This window comes from Clytia hemisphaerica, unplaced genomic scaffold (genome assembly GCF_902728285.1).
Source record: "Clytia hemisphaerica strain Z4C2 unplaced genomic scaffold, Clytia hemisphaerica genome assembly, whole genome shotgun sequence".
Taxonomy (NCBI): Eukaryota; Metazoa; Cnidaria; class Hydrozoa; order Leptothecata; family Clytiidae; genus Clytia; species Clytia hemisphaerica.
Genome location: NW_027103504.1, coordinates 63752 through 91131, shown reverse-complemented (window position 1 = coordinate 91131; position 27380 = coordinate 63752). Strand labels below are relative to the sequence as shown.

The window sequence follows — 27380 nt, the reverse complement described above, 5'->3', positions numbered from 1 at the left end:
TCATCACAGCCCATATCGAAATCAGAGTTGACGAATCAACAAATGTCATCAGTTGGGAAAGATTTTCCAGTTGGACCAAGCCATGTACATGAGATCAACCACCACTGTGGAAGAAATGCCACTCTTGCCCTTGTGCGAGAGAAGTATTGGATGTTGAAAGGAAAGAGCAAGGTCAGGAAAGTGCTAAATCAATGCTTTGTTTGCAGGAGGGAGACGATCAAAACCAAACATCCTATGATGGCAGACCTTCCAAAGGAGAGACTTTCAGTTGGATCACACGCTTTTGAGAATGTTGGAGTCGACTACTTTGGACCAATCAATGTAAAACAAGGACGTAGAACTCGCAGAACTGCAGGCACCGCTAAAAGGTATGGTGCTCTCTTCACGTGTATGACTACACGAGCTTTACACCTCGAACTAGCTGGAGACCTATCAACTGACAGCTTCATCTTAGCACTCCGACGTTTTCGAGCCAGGAGAGGAAATCCAAAAACCATCAGGAGTGATAACGGAACCAACTTTGTGGGAGCTGAAAGAGAGATACGAGAAGCTCTTGCAAAATGGGACCAGAAACGAATCCAAGATGAGCTTTCACAGTATGATATTTTGTGTGGAAGTTAAATCCACCTGTAGCTCCATGGATGGGTGGAGCTATGGAATCCATGGTTAAGCTCACAAAGAAATCATTACGATCAGTAATCAAAGACAGAATCTTCACTGAGGAAGCACTTCACACGTTCCTCCTTGAAGTTGAATCAACTATCAATTCGCGACCACTCACACCACTGAGTGACGACATCAACGATTTTGAAGCTCTCACCCCTAACCACTTTCTATTAGGAAGAGCTTCACCCAATCTTCCAATCATTTATAACCCTCAACAAAACAACCTGAAGAGCAAGTGGAAGCAGGTCCAATCAACACTTGACGAATTTTGGAAGAGATGGGCAAAGGAGTACCTACCTACAATCAACGAACGAGCTAAATGGCGCCATCCAATACGGAACACTAAAGAAGGGGATTTAGTTGTCATCAGCGAAAAGGACATCCCAAGATACAAATGGCCATTGGCACGCGTTGTTAGTGTCATCACATCAGATGATGGCATCACAAGGATTGCAAAAGTCAAGACGTCCGACGGTTCGATATACACTAGGCCAACCGGTAGCCTAGGCTTGTTGGAAGACGGAACCTCATCCAATTGACGATTGCCCTGTCATCGAGTTAAGCAAAAACATATGCTTATTACGTTGCGTTAATAAATATCACCAATGGTACACATTACGTTGCTAAGGTACTATCAACAGAAGTTCGTCCCTGAACTTGAAGTCATCAATTGTACACCTTACGTTGCTAAGGTACTATCCAACAGAAGCTCGTCCCTGAACTTGAAGTCATCAATTGTACACCTTACGTTGCTAAGGTACTATCAACAGAAGTTCGTCCCTGAACTTGAAGTCATCAATTGTACACCTTACGTTGCTAAGGTATTATCATATCAACAGAAGTTCGTTCCTGAACTTGAAGTCATCAATGGTCCACCTTGCGTTGCTAAGGTACTATCAACAGAAGTTCGTCCCTGAACTTGAAGTCGTCAATTGTGCACCTTACGTTGCTAAGGTACTATCCACAAAGGTTCGCCCTTGAACTTGAAGTCATCAATGAAACGCCTTGCTTTGCTAGGGCATTATCATCAGAAGTTCGCCCCTGAACTTTGAAGTTACCATCAATGAAACAAGGCCCTGTACCAATTGTTCGCCTTGTTCCTACAAAAGTGCTATCACCAGAAGTTCATTGAACGTGACGCAATCATCAGTCGTTCGCCTGGAACCAGGCATTATCATCAGAAGTTTGTCTTGAACTTGAGGGAATCATCAGTTGTCACCCTACATCAAATCATCAACTGTTTCGACGGTCATCTTCACAGTTCGCCACGAAATTTTGGTACGACTACCACCGTGTTGTACATAATGAGCTGAATAGTCCGATTGATGGACTGAATGAACTCTTGGTTCTTCCCCTTTTTGGGTGGGAGTGTTTTGGATAATGTGCTTATAACTGATTTGTTCTGGTTTTGACGTATGAGCTCGATAATGACAAGATGATAATTATCTTTAATTACCTTTTATCACGTTTTTCTATAAAGTATCATTTTTTCTACGCCTTTTTCACGCACTCAAATCAGATCAGAATTACTTTTACAAGAGACGTGAGTGAGATTTTCATTCTCGAGATGTGAGCAAAATACTTTTACTTTCATGAGATCTGAATTCATTACAGAGTTGATTTTACTTTTACTTGGAGTCACGAACATTTGGGGATAGTATTTGGACAATATTTTGTAAGTAATTTCATGTACATATCGTTCTTTCATATGGTGATATTTTTCCCTAGTTTATAAATACTCAAGTCAGATTAAGACATATTTTCAGGAAGCGATTTCTTTACTTGTACATTATTTTACCTAGTCGACATTTTTCTTTCATAGGCCTATGTACATATTTTTAGTTTTTGAACTTTGTGTTTTTAGCTTGAACAACAATCAACAAGATTCCCACGTTCCAAGATTTTTGACTCAACTATCCCTAACAGGCTATCTTCGGCAAAACCCACCAAATTTTCTTCCAATAAGGTACACGTTTTTTTATAAGCATGGGGGTAATTATTTCCAGCCTCAAAATGTGGAATACACCTTTCCCGTAATTCAAATCTTGCCCGTTATAGAAGTATTCTCCACCGCTGTGTTAAAAGGGGGGCGTACGGGGTTTCTGATCTCCGAAATTCCGAGCATTTTTGACCTGATTTCCGATATTCCGCAAAAATATTTCACTAATTCCGATACCGAATTTTTTTCTGTAGATAATTTTCACTTAAAGAAAAACTTGAATAAAAAAAGGAAGAAACTGTGGGAAAAGAATATTTTTGCCTCATACAGTACAACTATTACACCCCGCGGACACCGCACGCTGCAAAGAGGTGGTACGACACAGAGACCAGAGGACACAAATTTCAGCTTAACCCCCTATCTCAAAAAAGGAAGTTTGTAAAAGATAATGCGAGCGAAGCGAGCGCGAAAAATTTCCTTGACTTTTGCTTTAAAATCCACCCTTTTTCCCTAAAAAAAGTGTTGAGAAGAGTAGTTTTCCCTGACTTAGAATGGAAAGAGAATATTCTTTCCTGACCAAAAACGTCAAATTTTTCGTGTTGTAGTAAAATAATTATTTCAAAAATAATCCGGCCAGCTTTACAATAGTCAAAGTGTGTTGACTTTTTGAAAAATAAAAAATAGAGATTCAAAGATTGACTGAAAACCATCAAATTCAAGGCATTCTGGAAAAAAAGCTCCCTGACTTTTCCCTGACTTTTGAGAAATTTTACGAAAATTCCCTGACTTTCCCAGGTTTTCCCTGACTTTTTCAAAAAACAACCCATTTTCCAGGTTTTCCCTAAACCACTGGGAACGCTGTTATAGAACTGGATTTTCATCGTTCCGAATGATAGGTGATGATTTGACTCTCAGTAAAATATTAACGCCTTATTATAAAAACGTTGACCTTCTCACAAAGCCCTCGAGGCATCGTGCCATTCATCGTACCAGCTTTGGTCCGTTTTGAAAAAGCTTCAATTTTTCACTGCTTACAAAAGGTCCGCGAATGAAATAAGATTGTGTTGTGGAGCAATCTATACCTATACCCATCATATGTGCGCGCGAACGCCGCTAGGATCTAGCGTGCGCTTGTGCTTGACGTCATTGATTCAGAAAGCGTCTTTTGTGGATAGAAATTAGCGATGTTAAGTCCCAAATTGGTAAAATCACGACCATGAAAATTAAACAAGCTAGTGAGTTTCAACCAATCAAATTTCGTATTTTTTCTTCCGTCATCGTGATTATCCTGGTATGCTTAACCTCAGTATTATATCTGAAGCACACAATCGGATACCGAAAAACCGAAACTAAAGCTCTTCAGACCGAATTTCCGCAGTAAAAAAAGTCATTTTTCCGAAACCGAAGTCTTTTTGGATTCCGAAATACCGAAGTGTTTTGACGTGATTACCGAAATTCCGCACAAAAACAAGCCCATTTCCGCAATACCGAAATCTCGTACGCCCCCCACTTAAAAATTTACGGGAGGTAATCAAACCTGTTTTTGCCTGTGTTTGCTTTGGCTCTTTGGGAAATGCGTTTTTGGCTTCTATTTTTCAATGCCCATATCTTTTTGGAAATAAATTTGGAGGATGACATTCTATCATACATAGCAGAAACATATAAAAGTTTGAGGAAATTCTGTATGATGGAAGTCGAGAAAAGTCCACCTATCCTTCAAAAATGGGTTTGTTTACCTCCCGTGCAAGAAACAGTGGAGAGCGAAAAGGAGCAGAAAAGCCGGAACAAATCCGGAATTCCAGGAAAGGTGTATTGAGTTAATTCTTTCACGACTTTTGAACCATTTTTAAGGTTTTTACGTTCGAAAATAGGGTTGAGAAAGTATGGCATAGGAATATTTTTTAATCATATATAGCAAAAAGGATAAAATCTTTTTTAGATATCAAAAAATAAAAACTCGCTGATAAAACAGATGTTTTAAAAAATAATGCAGATGAGGGAAACTTCAAGCTGTCTAGTACAAGAACTTGATTTGTATACTTAAAAAAAAATGAAATTTGTCAACAAGGTCAGACAATCGTAACTGTCAAGATATCCAAACAAACATACAATACCAATGGATGGCATGAAAGCTAAATTGATACTGAAGAAGATTAAAACAGGAAATTTGTCAACAAGGTCAAAGCATCTACATGGAGACACATACAATACTCTGCTCAAAATAATCCAAGGATTTAAAAAAACATATAAACAAATACAAATACATATACAAAACAAAAAATAAGATGCTAATACAACAAAAGAAATTTGTTTGTCATCAAATATAATTGGATTTGATCATTACCTACACGTTTTTTTTTTTTTAAGAAACTAGTTTTACCAAGCAGCCTCAATGTTTCTTAAGAAATCGGCCTTTTGAGCCTTAAATGTTTCTAACATGTTTCTAAACTTTTTGACATAATCAGCCTATTTTTCATGCAAAGATTGGAAGGTTCTAAAAAACCCGTTTTAAAAATGTTATTTTCTCATTCTCAGCCTCAGCATGTTTCTTAGATGTTTCTTAGTTTTTAGGCATTCTGAGCCTCATGTTTCTTAAAAGTGTGTTTCTTAAAAAAAAAAAGACGTGTATTCCCATTGGCAACATATTTACCTTTACATCAAGTTTAATTGTAGATGCATTTGTATTATTTGTAAGATTGACGAAAACTTGACTTTCTTTGCTGCAATCATGACAGTTGCATCACAGGATGGACAAAGAGGACTTGGTGCAAGAAAAGACATGGTTGCAGGGTAAGCACTTTGTTGTATGTGTCAATCACGCAGTGACAATAGTCACATAATCATAATGATGTGATACAGTCCAATGTTCCTCAGGGCTCTTGTAATTCTCCAGATCTTCAATCCTTTTGAATGCTGTAATACTTGTGTATGCTAGTTCAGGTTCATTATTCCAAATGCCACGCCTCATGTTCATCAGTATGTAAGAGTCACCATCATTAATAAGGGATACATCCTCCCTCCAGAAAACAATGTTGATTTGGTCAGTATCATCGCAGATAATTCCTTTTCTCATAGGGACATTCGCACCCTCGACATCCACAGTGTCAATATCCTGCAATTTCAAGACACCTGTGATGTTTATATGTTCATTTAATTGTGTTTCATTTATTGCAGTAAAAATTTTGTGATTGTGATTGGCATTTTGTAGTTTGGCTTGAAACCAAGCAATTCTTGTTTGATAATCGAATTTTCCATAATGTTGGAAAAAGGCACAGGTTTTGCACTTTTATCCGAGGAACCTGCAGAGTACCTCGTTTCTCTTTATAGATAATAATGATAAAATCCTGAGGATTTCCTCATGTCAAAAATGTAGTGCTAACAGCCTCTGAAATTTTGTTCCACCACCGCCTGCGGGATCGCGGATTTCCTCATGTCAAAAATGTAATAATAACAGCCTCTGAAATCTTGTTCCGTCGCCGTCTGCGGAATCGCGGATATCCTCGTTTCAGAAATGTAATGATAACAGCCTCTGAAATCTTGATATTATTTCAAATTTGAATTTGTGCAAAAATTATTTGAATCAGAAGGTTGATTTGTTGTTGATTTTATAAACTCTTAATACGAAATTGCAAAAATTTATTATCTTTCATTACCCGTGCTCCAGATTAAAGATTTAATACAACTTAAGTTATATTTCCAAGTAATCTTTTAATGTTTTTTCATAATAAGATATATTGATCAAAGCTATTTTTATAAATCATAAATCACAAACATTCAATAGATAAAGAAACCCTACAAAACCAACGTACAACCGAAAGTTTAAACTTTCAGAATGCATACAACTAAACTGGAAAAGAATAGAAAAAAGGAAACCTAAAAAACACCAAGATTCTTAAAAAGTTTAATTAGAAGGTTTCATTTCAAAATAAACCATTGTTCAATTGACATATTTAATTTATCATAAACATATCTATAAATCAATATTTAATAGTCTATATTTCTTTCTGAGGTTCTCCTTATCAGGACATGTTTCATCATGCAACGAATAACGTTTGAACGATTTCGATTGAGGGGACACTCTTCCAAATCACTACATTCCTCAAAGCGATCACTATTACGATATTCTAGGATCTCTAACTGGTAATTATCATACAGCTTAGATGCCTCTTCATCCAATGTATAGGTATTTATCTTACCGAAGTTATAATTGTAGATGTGCTTTTATCATCTGCACCTTGAGAAATCTTAAATTTTTGTAAAATGAACACCGAGATATTGCCGAACAATCATTTGCAAGGATAAATCCATTTAAATATATTACGACAAAAATGTCTTACGCAAAACGACTAATGTTTTTGAAATTTATAGACGATAATTCTAATGAATTTAGGGTTATGACAAACAAAACATGATTCAAGCTGGTTTTGGATTTTATAATTTCCGCTTAATTAAAATATAAATTTTTTATTATTGTTAATAGATTTAAATTTTTGATAGTAATTTTTTAATTTAAATTTGATTATTTTAAGTTTGTCAAATGAGTATATTGAAATTGTCAATCAACATAAAAGTACCGTGGCTGATTTAGACAAGTGTGTTTGTGTTCTGTTTAAAACGTCCGGCGCGTGTCTTAAACGCCCGGCGCGTGTCTTAAACGTCCGGCGCGTGTCTTAAACGTCCGGCCGAGAGTTTAAAACTACTGGCCGGATGTCTAAACTCTCGCCCGGTAATTTGAATTCTCGGTCGGTAGTTTAAAAATCTGCCAGGAAAGTTTGTCATGTAGCATATTTACGTAGGACGGCCAACTTACGTACTATAGTATCCTCAGAGCATATAATAGATGGGTTATGCAGGTTATGTATGTTATGTCGTTTTCTTTGATTACTCCTTGGTATAAAATGATTCTCGTACATTATTGTGTATATCGAAATTATATATATTGGATGAGGGTTGAGAAAAAAATACCATTATATGCTAGAAATTTCCAACATGTTTTGGCCAGGGCCGTTTTCAAGGTATCGAATTGTATTTTATCGAATCTGGATGATAGGAATCGTGTAATGTTTGCTTGATCTCAAACCACAACAAAGTCCTTCTAATTTTATGTAGAATGATTAAAAAACTCCTGAAAATATTGTGTCTGTTCTTCACATCGTACTTCCTCGCCTCAACGAATATTTACTGACCACAATCACCCAATATTCGATGTTCCTTGTAAAAGCGTTACTCAAATTGTTAAACAACGACAACCTGGCAAAAAATCATTGTTCGGCAACAATGCCCGCTGAATGTAAAATTTAACGTTGACATTTCCAATAAAATTATAAAGTCTAAACGTTAAAATATTTTGAAATCCAAATGTTGTTTTAAATCTGACTTAACTGTTGTTTGATTTGGCTTGATCAAGCCATAAAAATAGATTTCGCTGAGATCAATTGATGTAATAGGAACGGTTACTCCAATCAAATTATCACAAAAATGTACCGTGAAGTTTGAATGCCACAAGGTAAACAACCATCAGACCATTCCGACCATTTATCAAAAATTTCATTCAGCAGTTGACATCCACCACATAAGCTGGAGGATAGGACAGATCTCACCTCTCTAAGAGGAAGTAGTAAAAAAACCTAGAATGATACTCGAGTAAAATTTCCATTCAGTGTGAACAGTAGCAATGTCATTTAACAGATGCCTCCAGTAGATCCTTTCAGCGGGATCCTGCCTTGACAAAAATCGCCATCTTTGTTTATGTTTCGCAAGTGTGCAAAAGTGAAAGTAGCACCAACGACACAAAAACAGACATCTCGCACTTGATTGGATATTCAAACTCGATATATTTTAGATACACTTTTACTTTTCTTTTTAAATATGTATGATTTTTGAAAAAAATGACAAAAACAGAACCAAAAATTTACGAGGTAAATGCTTCTTTTCTTTGGCTAAACAGGTGCCATTTTTCAATACAGAGCAAAGTCGACATTTATCGTCGGAGGTAGCAGTTTTGGAAACATGTTTTCGAACATATACAAATTTACGCCCCGCGTACGCAGATCTTGCCAAAGGATGCTACACTCCCTATTGACGGTCGTTCCACAAATAATTAGTTGAAGGAATTTTATGAACTCGAATTTCCTTAGTTTGAGTTTGAATTTAAATATCTGAAGAATGGAGGTATTTTAGAATTGCAAGTTATCATTAGAGTACCTATTTAATTTAAAATTCATGAATTATAAAGTTTGTTAACCCTACCTCGACTGCGCTTTTTTGGAGCATAATATGCCGGTGACAACAAATCATCCCGTAATCTGTCCAGGATATCCGGCAGATGATGATTTTAAGAGACGTTAGAATTAAGGATATCCGCCGGACTTGCGCGATTCTGCAGGCGGCGGCAGAAGATGGTTTTAATAGACGTTAGAATTTAAGGATGTCCGCCAGACTTCCGCGATTCCGCAGGCGGCGACAGAAGGTGATTTTAATAGACGTTAGAATTTAAGGATATCAGCCGGACCTCCGCTATTCCGCAGGTGGCGGATGATTTAAGTACCTATGTATCTATTCCGTAAAAATGGAATGATGGTATCATTCAAGGATATGTTAATATCCACCGGATCCTACGGAGAGGAATGAAAAATATGTGCCCTAATGTAATTTTGACGGTTCCATTGTCATATATTCCAGCTTTGGTTATGTGGAGAAAAACAAACCACACATTTCACCTGGTTGTCTTGTGTCTCCACATTAAGATTGAAAAATGGCTTTGCTAGTTTGTTCTGCTTCATTGGTGGAAGGTTTGATACATATCCTTTGAGTTCAATTTCTAAAAAGAAAATGAAAACAAGTCAAGAGACAACAACACGAGCACGAGGGAAAGTACATAGACTGAAAAGTATAATCAATGTCGAAGCATATCAAAATAATATAGAGACAAAAATATGTTTTAATGTATTTTCTTTATTTTGTCAGGTCAATAAAAACTGAACTAAGTAATAGATACACTAATATATGCGGATATAAAATGGTTTCTTGTGTTTTTATAGGAAAGGGGGTACTGTAACAGAAGTATGTGTATTGTGAGAGGGCTAAGGTGTAACGACCCATGACATGGCCTGAACATTTTCGGGCCTCTGTATTAATACTTTTTGAAAAACGGCCTAAACATGGCAGGCGCAAGCCCAAACTTGTTCAGGCCAATTTAGTCATATTTTTTGTCCGAACTGGCCTGAACATGTTTGGACCATGTTGTGGGCCGTTATATGTATGAGGGGGAGAAAATGTCTTCTTCACAACATTAAAAAAGAACGACAAATTTCATAAAAAACGACAATTCTTGCAATCCCAAACCAAGACCTTGGTTAGAGACTTCCGCCACTTCGTATTCAATGTTGTTTGTTTATCATGAGAAATAACTTCATGTTGTTTGAAATTATGCATACGTTTGAAATTTGGTTTGAAAATAAAACAATAGATGCGAACTAGACATTTCCTCTATATGTTATGTGTTTTCTTTACTCTTGGGTTCCAAATAAACAGCCCCCTGCTTGTTGATTTTCTCAAAAATATTCCAACCCTTTGGACCTTGTTTATTAAATTTTGAAGAATATTTTCAGCTTCGAAACCAGTATTATGGATTCAGCAAAAATTGCCGAAGCGGAGTTGCTGGGCCTGGGAGTGGACAACGACTAGAATAATTTTGTACGCTGACTCCAGAACTCTGTCATCTTTCGCGCCAGTACGCCAGCACCACAGGGAATTTTTTCGGCGGTTGAAACCTAACTTTAGCAGTCAAAGCCAAACCTAGCAGCCAAAACCCATTTAAGCTGTCAAAACCCATGTTTTAAATGGAAGGGTTTTTTTAGCGGTGATGGTCCAAAATTCTGGAGAAAATACAGGTACTTTTTTCCAAAATGTGTCGGAAATTCCACTCTTTTTTGCGTTGTAAGTTTATATATTTATCACCTTGGAATGAACTTTAGTTAAAACTTTTGCCCTCGGAAATCCTGTGTCGTCTACCCCCTGTCACAAACAAATTCTGCAATGGCCCCAAGTTTCCAACCCCTGGCAAATGTTTAGTAAAATTTTGAACATTTTATATCCAATGGGGGGGGGAGCGTACGGAAGTAATAATAATAATATTAACAATAATAACATATATTTTAAGTGGCATGCTTTGAACAGCTTTAAGACAGCTGAGGAATTGTTTCCACGAAGGGCCACTATGGATACCAAATACCGACCGTTAAAAAAAATACCGAATTTATCGATTTCAACCTAATGTCCGAATACCGTATGCTGACCTATTTCTTCAAGAAATACAGAACACTGATAAAAGAAATTGGCCTATTACTGTACCGACCGACCAGTACATCCCCCACAACCTACCCCCTATTTATTTTATTACAGACCTAATGCAGAAAATATGATATATATGACGTTGTTACTAAAAGTGGTAACGGTAGGTAACGATAGGTAACGATAGGTAACGACAAGTAACGGTAAGTAACGACAGGTAACGATGAAGTAACGGTCAGTAACGATGAAGTAACGCAAGTAACGAGGGGTAACGAAAAAGTAACGAAGTAACGATGGGGAAAAAGCTGAAAATGGTGGCCCTGAGGTGTCGAACTATCAAAATTTGTAAATTTATTCGCCAGAGCTAATACTTCCGGTGATTTTTAAGAACCTAACGACTCTAGTTAGTCTATTCAAGAATTATGGAAATCTGATGATTGTACAGCAGGATCTGATCGTTCTGGTGAATATGACTGTGGAGATAATAAATCCAATCATTTTTATTGTAAATTGGTGTTTGTGAATTAACTGAAAGATTTGACGGCTTTGGTGAATCAATGCAGTGATGAAATAAATGGTGCTGGTCAATGTAATGATGGAATCAATGGTGTTGGTCAATACAATGCTGGAATCAACAGTGCTGGTCAATGCAATGATGGAATCAATGGTGCTGGTCAATGCAATGATGGAATCAATGGTGTTGGCCAATGCAATGATGGAATCGATGGTGCTGGTCAATGCAATGATGGAATCAATGGTGCTCGTCAATGCAATGATGGAAACAATGGTGCTGGTCAATGCAATAAGGGAATCAATGGTGCTGGTCAATGCAATGATGGAAACCGTGGTGCTGGTCAATGCAATGATGGAATCAATGGTGCTGGTCAATGCAATGATGGAATCAATGGTGCTGGTCAATGCAATGATGGAATCAATGGTGCTGGTCAATACAATGATGGAATCAATGGTTCTGGTGAATTCATTGGTGGAATGTGTACTGGTGGATGCAATGATGCACTCACCAATGGTACTGTTGAGCAGGTGAATGCAAGTTAGGGATTGTGCATTTTTTGTAAGCATCATCTTTATAAGAAATCCATCGATAATTTTCGAATCAAGGGGTATTGACTTTCGGCGATGGGTTCTTAAAAAGCAAGTTAGGGATTGTGCAAAATGTGAGCATTTTTGTTTTTCTTATGAGCATCGTCTTTATAAGAATACAATCCATAACTTTTAATTCAAAGGGTATTGACTTTTGGCGATTGGTTCATTCAAAGGAACTTGAGGTTTGTGCAAAATGTGAGCGTATGTATTTTTCTCATAAGCATCATCTTTATAAGAATACAATCCATAACTTTTAATTCAAGGAGTATTGACTTTTGGCGATTGGTTCTTTCAAATCAAGTTAGGGATTGTGCAAAATGTGAGCATTTTTATTTTTCTCATAAGCATCATCTTTATAAGAATACAATCTATAACTTTTAATTCAAGGGGTATTGACTTTTGGCGATTGGTTCTTTCAAATCAAGTTAGGGATTGTGCAAAATGTGAGCATATGTATTTTTCTCATAAGCATCATCTTTATAAGAATACAATCCATAACTTTTAAATTAAGGGGTATTGACTTTCGGCGATTGGTTCTTTCAAAGCAAGTTGAGGATTGTGCAAAATGTGAGCATATTTATTTATAAGCATCATCTTTATAAGAATACAATCCATAAATTTTGATTCAGGGGGTATTGTTTTTCGGCGATTGGTTCATTCAAAGCAAGTTGAGGATTGTGCAAAAGGTAAGCATATTTATTTTTCTTATAAGCATCATCTTCATAAGAATTCAATTTTTGTATCACCTTTCACCTTTTTTTCTCAGTACGCTTTCATTCAAGCATTCAAAAGACAAAAGACATCAACTTTCTCCTCCGTTTGGCAAATTTTGCTTTATTTGGAGTGTATTTACAAACTTACACAAATCTCTTTCTTTGATTACTCAACACGATGTAAAATAAAAAGATACAGCTGCTACCTCGTGTTAAAAGGTGTGAAAGTACGTTTCTTTGGGAAAACATTTTACATAAAGATGAGATTTTCCTTTCTAAATAGGATTGTTTACAAATTGTAAGCATATTTTGTATCATACTGCACGTGGAGCTCTACAATCGTGTATATTACAATAGTCAAGAAAGTTACTTAACACTAAGGGTAGACTTCTTCTTTTGACCTAGCCTATTATTTTTTCTGCATGCTTTTCCCCATGAATCATGATTTTCTCACGGGGGTAGCGAACACCAAATTACCGACGCATTTTTCTTGAATTATCATCACTTTTTTATATAAGAACCAGTAAATTTTCGTGATTTCACGACATGATTTTCAGGCTCGAATGTTTTTAAATCTCAAAATGTCCTTAATTTCCTTAGTTTATTCACTTATTTTCTTAAAAGTTAAAAGAGCCGTTTTTGAAATCTGACATTTTTAATTAAAAAAACATTTTTTAACTCGAAGGAACGAAGAAAAGAGCAAACACTGGCATTTTTTGGTTGACTTTCAATGAATTTATGAACATTAAGAGAAGAAGTACTTTTTATTTTAAAACGCATCTTATCCTCAATGTAATATTGTATTGTTAAATTGATTTGCAGAATGGAATGTTGAAATTTTGCACAATGTCAATTGCACAAGAATCAATTAAGAAACGAGCAATCAGTGAATGGCAATCGAATTGTTACGAGCTTAGTCATAAGCTGATTAAATTATTTCAATTTGGAAAAAAAACGAGATGGAAAAAAATTAAAATTAAAATGCTATTCTTATGTGAAATCGTTGACTTTCTTTTAATCAACCAATCACCAAAATTCAAAACCTTCGAAGTTTATGGATTGTAATCTTATGAAGATGATATAAAAATAAATATACTCACATTTTGCACAATCCCTAACTTGCTTTGAATGAACCAATCGCCAAAAATCAATACCCCTTGAATTAAAGGTTATGGATTGTATTCTTATAAAGATGATGCTTATGAGAAAAATACATACGTTCACATTTTGCACAATCCCTAACTTGCTTTGAATGAACCAATCGCCGAAAGTCAATACCCCTTGAATTAAAAGTTACGGATTGTATTCTTATAAAGATGATGCTTATAAGAAAAATAAATATGCTCACATTTTGCACAAACCCCAAGTTGCTTTGAATGAACCAATCGCCGAAAGTCAATACCCCTTGAATCGAAAATTATCGATGGATTTCTTATAAAGATGATGCTTACAAAAAATGCACAATCCCTAACTTGCATTCACCTGCACAACAGTACCATTGGTGAGTGCAGCATTGCATCCACCAGTACACCACCATCGATTCCATCATTGCATTGACCAACACCATTGATTCCATCATTGCATTGACCAGCACCGTTGATTCCATCATTTCATTTACCAGCACCATTGATTCTATCATTGCATTGACAAGCACCGTTGATTCCATCATTGTATTGACCAGCACCATTGATTCCATCATTGCATTGACCGGCACCATTGATATCATCATTGCATTGACGAGCACCATTGATTCCATCATTGTATTGACAAGCACCATTTATTCCATCACTGCATTGACCAGCACCATTGATTCCATCATTGCATTGACCAGCACCGTTGATTCCATCATTGCATTGATCAGCATCGTTGATTCAATCATTGCATTGACCAGCACCGTTGATTCCATCATTGCATTGACCAGCACCGTTGATTCCATCATTGCATTGACCAGCACAATTGATTCCATCATTGTATTGACCAGCACCATTGATTCCATCATTGCATTGACCAGCACCGTTGATTCCATCATTGCATTGACCAGCACAATTGATTCCATCATTGTATTGACCAGCACCATTGATTCCATCATTGTATTGACAAGCACCGTTTATTCCATCACTGCATTGACCAGCACCATTGATTCCATCATTACATTGACCAGCACCATTGATTCCATCATTGCATTGGCCAGCACCATTGATTCCATCATTGTATTGACAAGCACCGTTTATTCCATCACTGCATTGACCAGCACCATTGATTCCATCATTGCATTGACCAGCACCATTGATTCCATCATTGTATTGACCAGCACCATTGATTCCATCGTTGCATTGACCGGCACCATTGATTCCATCATTGCATTGACCAGCACCATTGATTCCATCATTGCGTTGACCAACACCATTGATTCCATCATTGCATTGACCGGCACCATTGATTCCATCATTGCATTGACCGGCACCATTGATTCCATCATTGCATTGACCAGCACCATTGATTCCATCATTGCATTGATCAGCATCGTTGATTCAATCATTGCATTGACCAGCATCGTTGATTCAATCTTTGCATTGACCAGCACCGTTGATTCCATCATTGCATTGACCAGCACAATTTATTCCATCATTGTATTGACCAGCACCATTGATTCCATCATTGCATTGACCAGCACCATAGATTCCATCATTGTATTGACCAGCACCATTGATTCCATCATTGTATTGACCAGCACCATCGATTCCATCATTGCATTGACCAGCTACAAATTTTGATAATTCGACACATCAGGGCCACCATTTTCTGCTTTTCCCCCATCGTTACTTCGTTACTTTTTCGTTACCCCTCGTTACTTGCGTTACTTCATCGTTACCGACCGTTACTTCATCGTTACCTGTCGTTACCTACCGTTACTTGTCGTTACCCATCGTTACCCATCGTTACCTATCGTTACCTACCGTTACCACTTTTAGTAACAACGTATATATGATGAATAAGCTTGTTTACTTCTCAAGATATTGAATGAAACTCAAAGCCGAAAGTGGACAATTTTGCCTTGGGGGATTAGTACTAGCAATTTTAAACACTTTTTAGGCTTGCATATCAAGCACTTGATGGTCTAACAAACCACTAGAACTACACTAGAACATACAATTTTAAGGATGAATTTAGCCAATTTACCAATTATGTGCAACAGCAATGTCCCATTTAATAGATTAGACTTAACCTTAAGTTGAGGTGTGTCTTTTTGTGGTGTGGCAACGCCACCAACACGCTTAAATCACTTTGCTGTAAATCCAATTTTAAACAAATTTACTTGCTCGCTCAAAAAGCTCGACGTCTGTTGACTTTGCTCCACGACGGTGAAAACACCAAAATACCGCCGCCCCCTAGGCAGATTAGTTCACCTCTTTCTTCCTATAAAAACATTCAAGTCGTTGTTACTGTTAAAAAGTGTGTAGGTCATTTTTTATGTTTAAATTCGAAAAAGTTATGAGAAGGGTTTTAAAAAAGCAATTTAATCTCAAACGTTGTAGAGATTTCTTTTTTTTATTTGATCGCTTTTCTAAGCCAGCTTCAATATCCAAAGGTCTTTTAGTGCATTCGGCTACAGCTTAACTGGCGTGTGACGCCGGGTACCGGCTAGTTATTTGTATTGCATTAAATGTAAAGTAGTAAGTTACAAAGGTCATTAAAGTATACTAGCCGGTGCCCGGCGTCGCACGCCGGTTTAGCTGTTTGCTGAACGCATTTAAAGTCCTTTGGATGTTGGGAAGGTGGCTTAAACACGATGAAATCAAAATTAAAGGGAAGAATTCTCTTCAAAGTTTGACTCTTTGATGTTTAGGAAAACTTTGATGTCAAGATAAGCGGAGTGAAATAATAGACACGAGATTCGTTGAAAAAGGCAGCCCGGGTGGGGTACTTAGGCAAGAGAAGGGTATGGGTATGTGCCTGCCTTAAGGGTGCCTTTTTTTAAACATGGCAGTTTGAAAAATCGGAAAATCAAACTTCAGTCCCACTAAGAATCGGAAAAATAGGAAAATTTCAACTTTTTGTCCCCAGAAAGATAGAGATTTGGTCAAATTAGTCCCAGAAAGTGAATTAAAATTCACACAATTTCCCTTGTTTCTTCTCTTTATTCTGCTAAGGGTCCGAAGGGCAGGGCCGAAAGTCAGCTCGCAACCATAGTCCCCCCGGAAGGCAGCTAGGACACGCAGACAAAAAAGTGTGATAGCGCAATTTTATGTTACTTTTATAAAATAACTTCGTCATAACTTTTCAAATTCAACAATGACGTAGATTTACAACAAAATAATTATCGACATAGATGTTTATAGGTCCCTTTTTACGAAGAAAGAACTCTAGTTTTTACTGCCTTTTGAATATATTTTTAATGTTGCTGTTGTTCTAACAAACTTGTCTTGTGATTCTTATGTTTTATTTTATATTTGTTCTTTTCTTTAACAGATTCTGTTTAAAAGATTTTTTTTTGTTTTGAAAAGAATTCGAATGTCTCAAATCAAATAAGGTCGTTAATTACATTCGAAAACATAAAACAAAACAAAAGAAAGAAAAAGAAGTCCATCAATATCAATTAAAACAAACTTATCGAACAGCTCAAAGTATTTATAAAACGGCGCGAATCTGATTTAACACATTTGTGGAGCAAAAAGCAAAAGTTATCTTTTAAAAGAACAAAACATTGCTTGCGAAAACGAAAGTGACACACAAAAAACAAACACACATACATATTACAGCTATTAATATATAGATAGATTATATCGTGTTAAACATTTTCTGTCTGACAGATTATGCTGTTTTGTAAAGATTACATGATTTATCACGTCTTTTTAAGGTCCATGCTTTTTTAATTACTTAATGATATAATTAATTTAAAAAATATTTTTCAAAAGGAGTCTGTTGGAGTCTGTCAAGAAGATAAAAACAAAAAGTTATATCTTCAAATTCCAAAAATTATTTTTCCCTATGGTCAGAGCCCTTAAATACAGTGTATTTGCAAGAAGAAGATTTTGAAATAAGCCCAAATTATGACAGTGATAACACCTTAGATCTTTGAAACAATGCACTTCACTTACCACAGGGCCACCAAACTTGTGATTTCCGGTCTTGGGCATTATTTCTTTGGTTGAATTGTTATTATTAATATAACCTGTATTAATAATAAATGGTGAACAATATTTTCAATATGAATTATTTTCAAATCCAAAATAATAAAACATATAACCGAGTTTCATGCACTTATGTCCAATCGCCAGATAACATCAAAAGACATCTGACGATTGTACAAAGTGCATGAAACTCGGATTTATGTTTAGTTTTTTTTTTGCTTAAGATTCGAAAATAATTTCATATTATGACCTGTATTATAAAAGTGATGCAACGTAATTCTTTATTATAGCCCAGAATGAAAGGATTACTATTGTTATTATATTATTATAGGAGTATATTTCGCAGGTCTATTGACCTCTATGAAACAATCTAATTCAAATTTACAGTTCATCAATAACGGTCTTTTTACATATTTTCTTAAAGTAGAGCTTAGCCCGAGGGCTACCTCTCACTTTCCGTACACAGCATTCATCCTTCTCATTCTTCGTTTTCTCTTTAGCTTTTTCATGCCATTCTTTAATGGTTTCACGTTCTTTCTTGGAGAAATCATCTGTTACACTGAAATTATCTTCGTTTAGTTTATGGACTGAGGCCATAATTCTTTTCTTGTCTTCTTCATTGGCCAACGTTACTTTCAATGGCCGCCATCTTTTTGTCTTGAACATATCATCCTTTCGAGCACCGATTCGTTCTGCAGTGACAACATTTATCTTTAATCCCATACGATTTCCTACAACTTCCTCCACGTAATCTTTGTCACCGGCCCGCTGTTCCTCTTTGTTCTCATCTTTATTTTCACCTAAATGATGGACAATGATGTTACATCTAGTTAAGTTCTTCCAGCGATCTTCTTCTCTTTCTTCTTTTTCATTTTTGATAAATTTCTTGATGATAACCTCCTGTTTCTTCACCTCTTCCTTTGTGATATCTGCATATGTTGCTCGTTTTGGTTCTTTAGCGACGTCTTCTTTGTTCATAGCTATAAGTTCCTCCATTTTCTTCTCTAGATTATGCAATCTAGTGTTGAATACAGATTCAAATATTTGCTGACCTCCATCTTGACATTCTGCTTCCGTTATTGTTTGCGTTATTTGGTTACTTCTGACTCTTTGCTTACTTGTTTTGATTTTTTCCAAAAGTATTGGCGTGACTGTAACACATTTTTTACATTCGAAGCGTCGACTTTTGTATTGCAGACAAAGCTGAATTTGGTATGCGGGAAGCTCCGAACAAGCATAATGAACGAATCTCTGGCATTTCCTACATTGTAACATGTCATTATCCTTTATTATTTCATTCGTGAAGCATTTATTGGCGGTACAGGATCCATATTTTTCAGCATTTTCAGTGGATTTTTCATCGATTGTTGCCATTCTTTTTCATTCATTCGCAAGAGCGTGGCCGTACATATTGTATTTGACGTCAATTGTGATGTATATACAAATTCAAGAGGTTCAAGGCTAAAGGCAATTGATAGGGTTAATACGGCAGATACTGAGCGTGTCAGCAGTGAAAAGCTAGAACGTTGAAAACACAGACCTTTTATTCTAATGTTTTTTATTCTATAACATTAAACGATAAGAATCATCAACATCTCTCTGAGTTCAGATTTCAATTCTTGTGTGGACAATCGTTAGTGCGAACAAACGTTTATTGCGGACAATCGAATATTGCGGACAAACGTCGTTTTTAGGGTTTCGGTTTCTGTTCGACAGCAAAAAGCCGAAGACCGGTTTGGTTTCTGTTCTACAGCATAAAACCGAACATTTTCTGTTTTGTTTATATGGTTTCGGTTTCTGTTCAACAGCATAAAACCGAACATTTCATTTTACAATAATTTATTTTACAAAACGCGTTAATCACTTCAGTGTGAAAGCGGAATCATATACTAGAGGGGCCTCGGTCCCGAAGTACATTGGGCCTCGTGTACTTTGTTGTCATGTCTAGTAGAAAAGAGATCCTCCTTCTCCACTAGAAGATACTTCAAGAAACATTAGTGAACTTAAGGATGATTTCACGCGTAGAAAAAAATGAAAGTCCATTTTCTGGAACAAGTATCTACTTCTTCTCCAAAAAAAGTGTTGTGCAGCCTGAATCTGATCCTGTTTTTAATGAAGATGGTATAGAAATGGTAACTGGTTTTGAATCTAGTAGTTCTTCATCTCAACCTTGGTCAAATTCTGTTGTAGGTGGTGGTCCCACATTTGATTCTTCTAATAAAAAGAAAAAACTTAAAATAATTTACATGAATATTCTTTTGAAAAACCTTATGACATCGAAACTACGAACTCTCATATAAATAACTTAAAATTACTTTCTGCTAAAGAAGCTCATACAAAATCCTCTGTATTGATTTGTGAAATAGATATAGCTGACATTGATAAACTCATTGATAACGATAATTGGTCTGAGAAAATAAAAAGTTGCAAATTGATAAAAGATCAAGACTTCTTGACAGTTACTGTGTAAATAAAACTGCCAAAGACTCCAATATCCCACCTATTTCTCTGGAAAAAGTATATGAAAATCTTGAACATCATGGACTTCCAAGGGTTTTTAACCTAAGGAAGGAAGGAAATCTAGTTGTATTTGAAGTTGTCAAAGGTGATATCTGAAGAATTCTCTTTTACTACTAAAATCAATAATCTTATTAGAAAACACCATGTTAGATTATATGATCCTGTAGATAATTATATAACCCAATGCAAGAAATGTTTTAAGTTTGGTCATGTCTTTTGTGCTTGCAAATCCAAAAACCAGTTGTGTAGTTGGCGTGGAAAGGAAAATTGTTCGAGAAATGCTCTGTAAAAACGTGTGTGAACTGTGGAAAAGGTCACTCTGCATAGCTTCAGCCCTCCCCCTTACTTTAGGGGGGGGGGCTAAGAAATATTTTGGCCTGGGGGCTAAAATTACCAAAATATTTGGGGGGACCTAGATTGTTGGGGGGGCCTAGATGGATCTGACTGAGACTTGGGGGCTGTTCAGCTAATCTCAAAAGATCTCTTATCTTACTATTAAATCAAATATAAAAAGCAAAAGATTTGTAAACATAAATATTAATACAAGTAAAATTTAGTTTTCATTTATCAGTACTGTACCCGCATATAATTTTTATTGACTTCTCTCTACGGGGGCGGGAGAACAATGTTATTTTTGTTTTTTTTTATCTTGCTAAGTATAAGGGGACCTAGCACAAGGCAATTTTTTGGGGGGGGAGCTAAATTGTTGGGGGGACCATACTTTGTTGGGGGGAGCTAGAAACCTAGCTGAAGCTTTGCTCTGCATTCTATAAAGGTTGTGAAGTCTATAAAAAACTTTCTGATAAAGCCTCCATTACAAGAAATGATAGACAAAAAAATCAAAAAATCAATACAATCTCTCAATCTGTGTCTGAAGTTAAAAACACCTGCCAGTCTTTTGAAAAATCGTATGCTCAAGTTGTTGAGTTTGAGAAAAAATCTGCCTCTTTGGAATCTAAAGTTGATCATTGTCTCTCTTTTGTTAATAAGGTTGAAAATAATTTATCTGAAATAAACTCAAATCTTTGCAAGATTATAGAAAACAGCGAAAAATTAAACAATAGAATTGGAAATTTGGGGAAATCTCTAATCTTCATCCAAGAATTGAATCTCTAGAATCCTCTGCAAGCTGGATACAGAACTGAACTATACACCCAATGTCTCTAAATCCCCAATGGGCAAAGACTCTCACAATGAGAGTGACGCCCCCCAAACAACTTAAACAACTGAACTAAACGATAAGAAGTGACCTTTTCCAACTTAAAGTCAACTGTCAGTTGCTAGCAAATTGACTTATTTGCTAGCAAATTCAATAACATTACATCATCAACAGCAAATTAGTCAATTTGCTAGCAACTGACGGTTCACTTTGAGCTGGAAAAGGTCACTTCTTATCGTTTAATGTTCTATGTTAAACCAAAGCATTGCAAGTTTTCTGGACTTCAATTTTGTGAACATTAAATGAGTCATATCATTTTGCTGTAATACTGTAATTGGAAAGAAATTTAACTTTATTCTCAAAAGTGGGGGGCGTACGGTATTTCGGTATTGCGGAAATCGACCCTTTTTTCTTCGGAATTTCGGAAGTCAGGCAAAATTCTTTCGGTATTTCGGAATTCTGAAATGGTTTCGGTATCGGAAATCCATGAATTTTTGCTTCGAAATTTCGGTATTGTAAAGTTTTTATCCCCCTTTTTTGGAATTCATACATGAAAAACCAAATATGATGAAAAATTTGGTAAATCGAGGGAAAATACCCCAAAAACGGTATCGGGATTGCAAGTATTCTTTTACGGAATTTCGAAAATTTTGGCAAAATTATTCTGTAGTTCGGAAATCCCAAACCCCGTACACGCCACACTCAAAGAACTTTCAAATCCCTCAAGAACTGAATGTTATCGGAGTTAACTAATAAACTATTTAAGGACGAACTATTTCTATAAAACCCTTTTCTAATTATTTATACCAAAGATTTGATCAACCGTTTTGGTTCCATCGAAAACGAATTTTTTTATCAAATACATAAAATATAAATGTGTATTTAAAAATGTATAAAAGTATAATGTATCGAACAAATTTCATCTAAGACTAAAGAAAGACTTAATCATTACCAATATCAAAGGACAATCTCAATATAAGTTTGGAAAATGAAATTCCATTACACTTATAAATTCAAATGCCATATACCTAATTAAGGTTTGTAAACATTTTTTCATTTTCCTGGGGGATTTAAGCATAGAATAAAAATTTCGTGGCATTTAATTCTGTGAAATTCACGATTGGTGAAAACTGCGAAAATTAACCAAAAAATTAATTTGTTTTAATATTTAAGAACTGAGTTTCCAGAGATGGTAAATTATAAACGCCATCTTTATGGGGCATCTCCACTAATTAAAACGTTTTGTGTGTAGTATTTTTTCGCACAATACAATTCCATGTTAGGTTTTCGGTATTACCCAAGGATATATCCCGTGAACGATTTATTTTTTTCCAAATAGACCCCTTTAATCTTTCGATCTGATACTGCCGACAACAACAACAGAAACAACCAGAAGGAGTCGTTCAATGGATGGGCGGGGTTGGCATAAACCGGAACAATCATTCCAGCCTTTACTTTTTCCTTTGAAAGTTCTAAAATACAAAGAAAATTTTAATTGGCTGTTTGAAGTATAATGAGGGATGTAGCATTTAAGGGAAATAAAAATGTACAAAGTCAAAGGATAAAAATAGCAAAAAAAGATCTAGCCTGGAGACACATGGAATCATCTCTTCTTTAATATACCATGGTGAAATTTCAAGATTTGAATCATGATTTGATTGACAGTTTGTATAATATCACTCAAAATGAAAATTCCTCGTTTTGATGTCCCAAACGGACTCGTTGGTTTCATACATCGTCTTATTCAACATAAGAAAAAGACAACGCATTCTCTTCGCGTTCTCTTGTCTAGCTCGTTTACATTTTTCGACAAACTTTATTGAAAAGACATTTTAATGACCTTTATAACATTTCCCAGCAAACGGAATAATAAAAACCTTAACAAGTACACCCTCAACGATTTTTTTGGGCCGTAGATAGCCAGGAAAATGGTATCTGTTTTGAACCGGAAAGGAAGTTGTTATTTTATATGCACTACAAACATTTTTCCCTCAAAACATTTTGCATAAAGAAAATGATAGAAATATCAAATTTTATCAAAATTCAACGAGGTATACCTTAAACTTGTGATTGTGTAACAGCAGCTTACTCTGGAGACTTTTTGGAGATTTTCGAATCTATAAACATTCGAAAACCTCTCAGAACAACTATATTACTAGTAGCCCTTGTTCTCCATGGCCGGTTCTCTATATTGCTAATTAGAAAGAATAGTGAATTTAGCAAAGGAAGGCATGTAGATAAAAAAGTAATACTAATCAAAATAATATGTAATGAGTAATGTTGTTACCATACACACCTTGGACAGCTTTGACAGAAGGAGGCGAAACTTTACGAGAACCAAATGCCTTTTTCGTATTACGAATATTTGTTCCTGTTGGATTCAAAACGAAGTATTTTCTTAATAAAATAATAAAGTGCTGCGTAACAAAAACCTTAAGTCAAAAGATTTGAAATAAAATGATTCACAGTAAACTGTCAAAGATTAAATCAAAGTTTCACGACACATACCTTTAACTGTTGATTCAGGGGCAACTGGCTTTGGAGCATGTAAATTTTCTGAAACCTGGCAATTGTCGGAAAATGTTGAACCTACAAAAGTTATAAAATATTGTAGAAAAGTTATTTCTTTAGTTTAGACAGAAATTTGTTCCTGTTCCTGTTTAGCGAAAACCTAATTCAAAAAATGCAGAAGGACTTGAATTTATTTTGAATATGAATTATTAGTAACAGATTCTGAAAAAGTTTAAAGGAATACCTTCAACAGTAGCCTGGGTATCCAGACTCAAAATTTCAGAAAACAAAACTCTTACCTCAACATACAAAGTTTCTAAAATTTTAGAGTCTGGTGCAACTAAAAAAGTCTGATACAGTTTTGAATGACACAGTCTGTGAGTAAACCCTTGTTGACAGAATCTCAAAACTTTGGAAACCCAGGCAGACACACATAATTACTTACCATAAAACCTCTTTTACAAACTCAATAAACTTTAAAAACCACTTTAAACTACATCAAAACATCAGCCACATTTGTAAAAGCTCCTTTCCAGCGGCAATTTTGTTTAGAAATGAACCTGTGTTTTCATTTTCATTTGTTTATCTTTTTTTGCAAGGTCAGGCGCGCATCGAAATATATAAAAAACCCAGCGAAAATTCTGCTCAGTGACTGGGCGCGTACTGACCAATTAGATAATTTTCGGAAAATGTTGAACCTACAAGAATTATAAAATGTTTAAAAAAATGATTTTTTAGTTAAAGACAGAAAAAAAGACCTTCATAAAATGTAAAAGGATTTGATGAATTCAAGTTATCATTATTTTAAATTATTGTTAAGTGATGTATCAGATTCTAAAAAAGTATATAAGGATGATGCTATACCTTCAACTACTGGTTGACAAACATTTAAATTTTGCAGGCCAACTGATGCCCCAATTAAGCCTATATATATCCTTATTTTTATTTAAAGTTTTCTCATTTCTGAGCTATATTTTTTTTATTTCATTGACAGTGTAGTTAAAAACTTTGTTTAACTTATTGTGCATAAAAATATTTTATTGTTTTACCTTCAGGAGGGTCTGTATTTCTAGCCTGGTTGTTTTGGTTTCTTTAAGAATTCTAAAATAAATGACAACAAAGGTAAATTAAGCATGGTCTAAAGCGGACTCCCCCATTAAAACGATCACTGATCCTAGAAACAGACTGGCCCCAGGTCAAAATCTCACTAGACTATTTCTTATCAAAAACACCGAAGCATATAATAAGTAGATGTAGGGTAAAACTATTTACGTTTATACGCTGTTTTGAATGTGTCCTTGATGACATCTCCAAACTTACTTGACTCCAGGCTGAGCCCTGTCATAAAGTCGTGCACAAAGCCAAGTGTCGCGTAGCTGTTGACAGCCACCCTTTTTGTCCAACTCAAATGGAGAACTACACAATGATAGTTCTCTTTTTTGTTAAGAATATAGCACTAAAGTAAAAAAGTAAAAACTAGTTATATTTAGAAGTTTAAAAATGAACCTATGAACAATCCAAATATACGTAATGAGTTGGCATTTGGAAATCTTGCGTTCATGAAATCTACATTTTCGTTAAATTTGAAATAGCAAACCTTGAATCACTAAAACACTATTATTCTGTACATAATAAAAAACTTCGCTCATTCATTTTCTGTAATTTTTGACTAAGTCTGGGAAGTTCTGAACGTTTTCACCAACAAAAATCATAAAAAAGAAATAACTTCATGCCTGAATTATGTTTAGCCATGTATGTAATCAAAATTGTAATTTCCACAAACAATGTCAATTTCTTATCAATACCCTGCCCAACGCAATCAAAAATAATGTGAAAACCAACGCAAGTAAGAAAAGCTACGACAGATACTAGATTAGATACAGAAACACAATCTCATTATAGAAAGACTCAACAAACGATTGAAATGAAAAAATTATTAGCCAATCAAATTCTCTTTGTTCTGGCAGTTATCATTCCTTTTACATCCTAAGTAAGTAGCTCATGAAAAACAAAGTAGAATAAAATAAAAAAATCTGAGGGTATACAACATTTTTTGTATAACATTTGCAGCTAGCATACCCTTGTGGGAATGAATTTCAAATTTGAACTTCAACACAGTTGAATGCACGTTTGGAAGAAAAAGCAACATAAAGTAATTGTCCGTGTGTGAGCAACACACTTATCCTCACACTTATTTCTACCATATGTGTATTTTTGTAAAAATCGTAAATCTACCATATGTGCAGCTAGATACGGTAAATGCTCTAACATAAAGACTTATGCGCACGCGTAAGGGTGGTGGATGGCAAAATATGTTGTTTCGTACTTTAATAGTTAGGGTTTGGGTTTGAAATATGTCGTTTTTTGATAGTTAGGGTTAGGGTTAAGTTAAATGTTAAATTGTCTGGAAACGTTACATAGTTAGGATTAAGCTGTACAACTCAATTTAGGGCTAGATTTGCAAACTATAAGTCCTGCAATAAACGGCATAAGACTGACATTGTTTCTCAGCAACATCTTCATAATCATTTTGATCTCCCCGGCCATTCTGGGTTTTCTGATTTTGAATTTACCCTTATCGACCAGGGTAGAAATTTTGAAGATACCCGTGAACGGGAGAGGTTTTGGCAATACAAACTTAAAACACTTCTCCCAAATGGTCTTAATGAATGTGAAGTTGTGACCCAATAAACTCCATTTTATTTTATTTTATGATTACATTTGTATTCAGTATCGAGCGCCTTTCGCTACACTTAACTGTGTTGACCTCCTTAGGGGGCTACCCTTTGGGGGTTGTATTTTAAGACATATTTGCTTATTGTATACACTTTAGGTGATCTAACTTTTTATCCGATGTAATTAGATTTCTGTTTTATTTATTTTCAGACTATTCTCTGAAAAAACCAGAAGGGAGTTCTAGTCGATTTTTTCGTTTTTATACTTCAATCTACGTCTGCGTGCATATTCCCTTGCGGGATTTTCTTTTAATATCTATTTTTTCATTTAGCCTTTTTTTTTTTTTTTTTTTTTTTTTTTTTTTGTATTATTACTGCGGTATTATTATGCAGTCTCATAGGAATATATTTTTTTATTATTGTATCTAGGGAATTTCGATCGAATAGAATTTTTATGATATTTTATTGTACATAGTTATAGCTTTTAAATTGTTTTTATTATATACGTTTTTGTTAAATTTCTAGCTTCCATATAAAAAGGATATCATTTTTTGTTGAGCTATATGCTGATGAAGTCACGAAAGATGACGAAAATTTCTACCTAAGCAGTCGCTTCATTTTTTATGTTTTACAAATTTGCTGCTTCTACATTTTACGTTTTCTATTATT

General features: G+C 35.4%; 3 protein-coding genes across 3 annotated transcripts; all 3 read left to right on the top strand.

Annotated features, from left to right (window-relative positions):
• The first annotated feature begins 237 nt into the window (after positions 1 to 237).
• On the top strand, positions 238 to 621 carry LOC136798840 (uncharacterized). The gene has a single exon (XM_067055512.1). It carries the CDS (start codon positions 238 to 240, stop codon positions 619 to 621), a length of 384 nt encoding a protein of 127 aa, XP_066911613.1.
• A 20-nt stretch (positions 622 to 641) lies between these two features.
• On the top strand, positions 642 to 1205 carry LOC136798839 (uncharacterized). The gene has a single exon (XM_067055511.1). It carries the CDS (start codon positions 642 to 644, stop codon positions 1203 to 1205), a length of 564 nt encoding a protein of 187 aa, XP_066911612.1.
• A 4128-nt stretch (positions 1206 to 5333) lies between these two features.
• LOC136798838 (protein SON-like) lies at positions 5334 to 16597 on the top strand. The gene is made up of 4 exons (XM_067055510.1): positions 5334 to 5395; positions 14786 to 15106; positions 15206 to 15344; positions 16562 to 16597. Exons 1-4 carry the CDS (start codon positions 5334 to 5336, stop codon positions 16595 to 16597), a joined length of 558 nt encoding a protein of 185 aa, XP_066911611.1.
• The last annotated feature ends 10783 nt before the right edge of the window (positions 16598 to 27380 follow it).

What these genes read in the sequence shown, in the direction of transcription:
- LOC136798838 (XM_067055510.1), top strand. Translation starts at nt 5,334, where the DNA reads ATGACAGTTGCATCACAGGATGGACAAAGAGGACTTGGTGCAAGAAAA. An exon ending in AGAAAAGACATGGTTGCAGG is followed by an intron (nt 5,396 to 14,785) that starts GTAAGCACTTTG and finishes TGTATTGACCAG; the next exon opens with CACCATTGATTCCATCATTG. An exon ending in ACCATTGATTCCATCATTGC is followed by an intron (nt 15,107 to 15,205) that starts GTTGACCAACAC and finishes TGCATTGACCAG; the next exon opens with CACCATTGATTCCATCATTG.
- LOC136798840 (XM_067055512.1), top strand. Translation starts at nt 238, where the DNA reads ATGGCAGACCTTCCAAAGGAGAGACTTTCAGTTGGATCACACGCTTTT.
- LOC136798839 (XM_067055511.1), top strand. Translation starts at nt 642, where the DNA reads ATGGGTGGAGCTATGGAATCCATGGTTAAGCTCACAAAGAAATCATTA.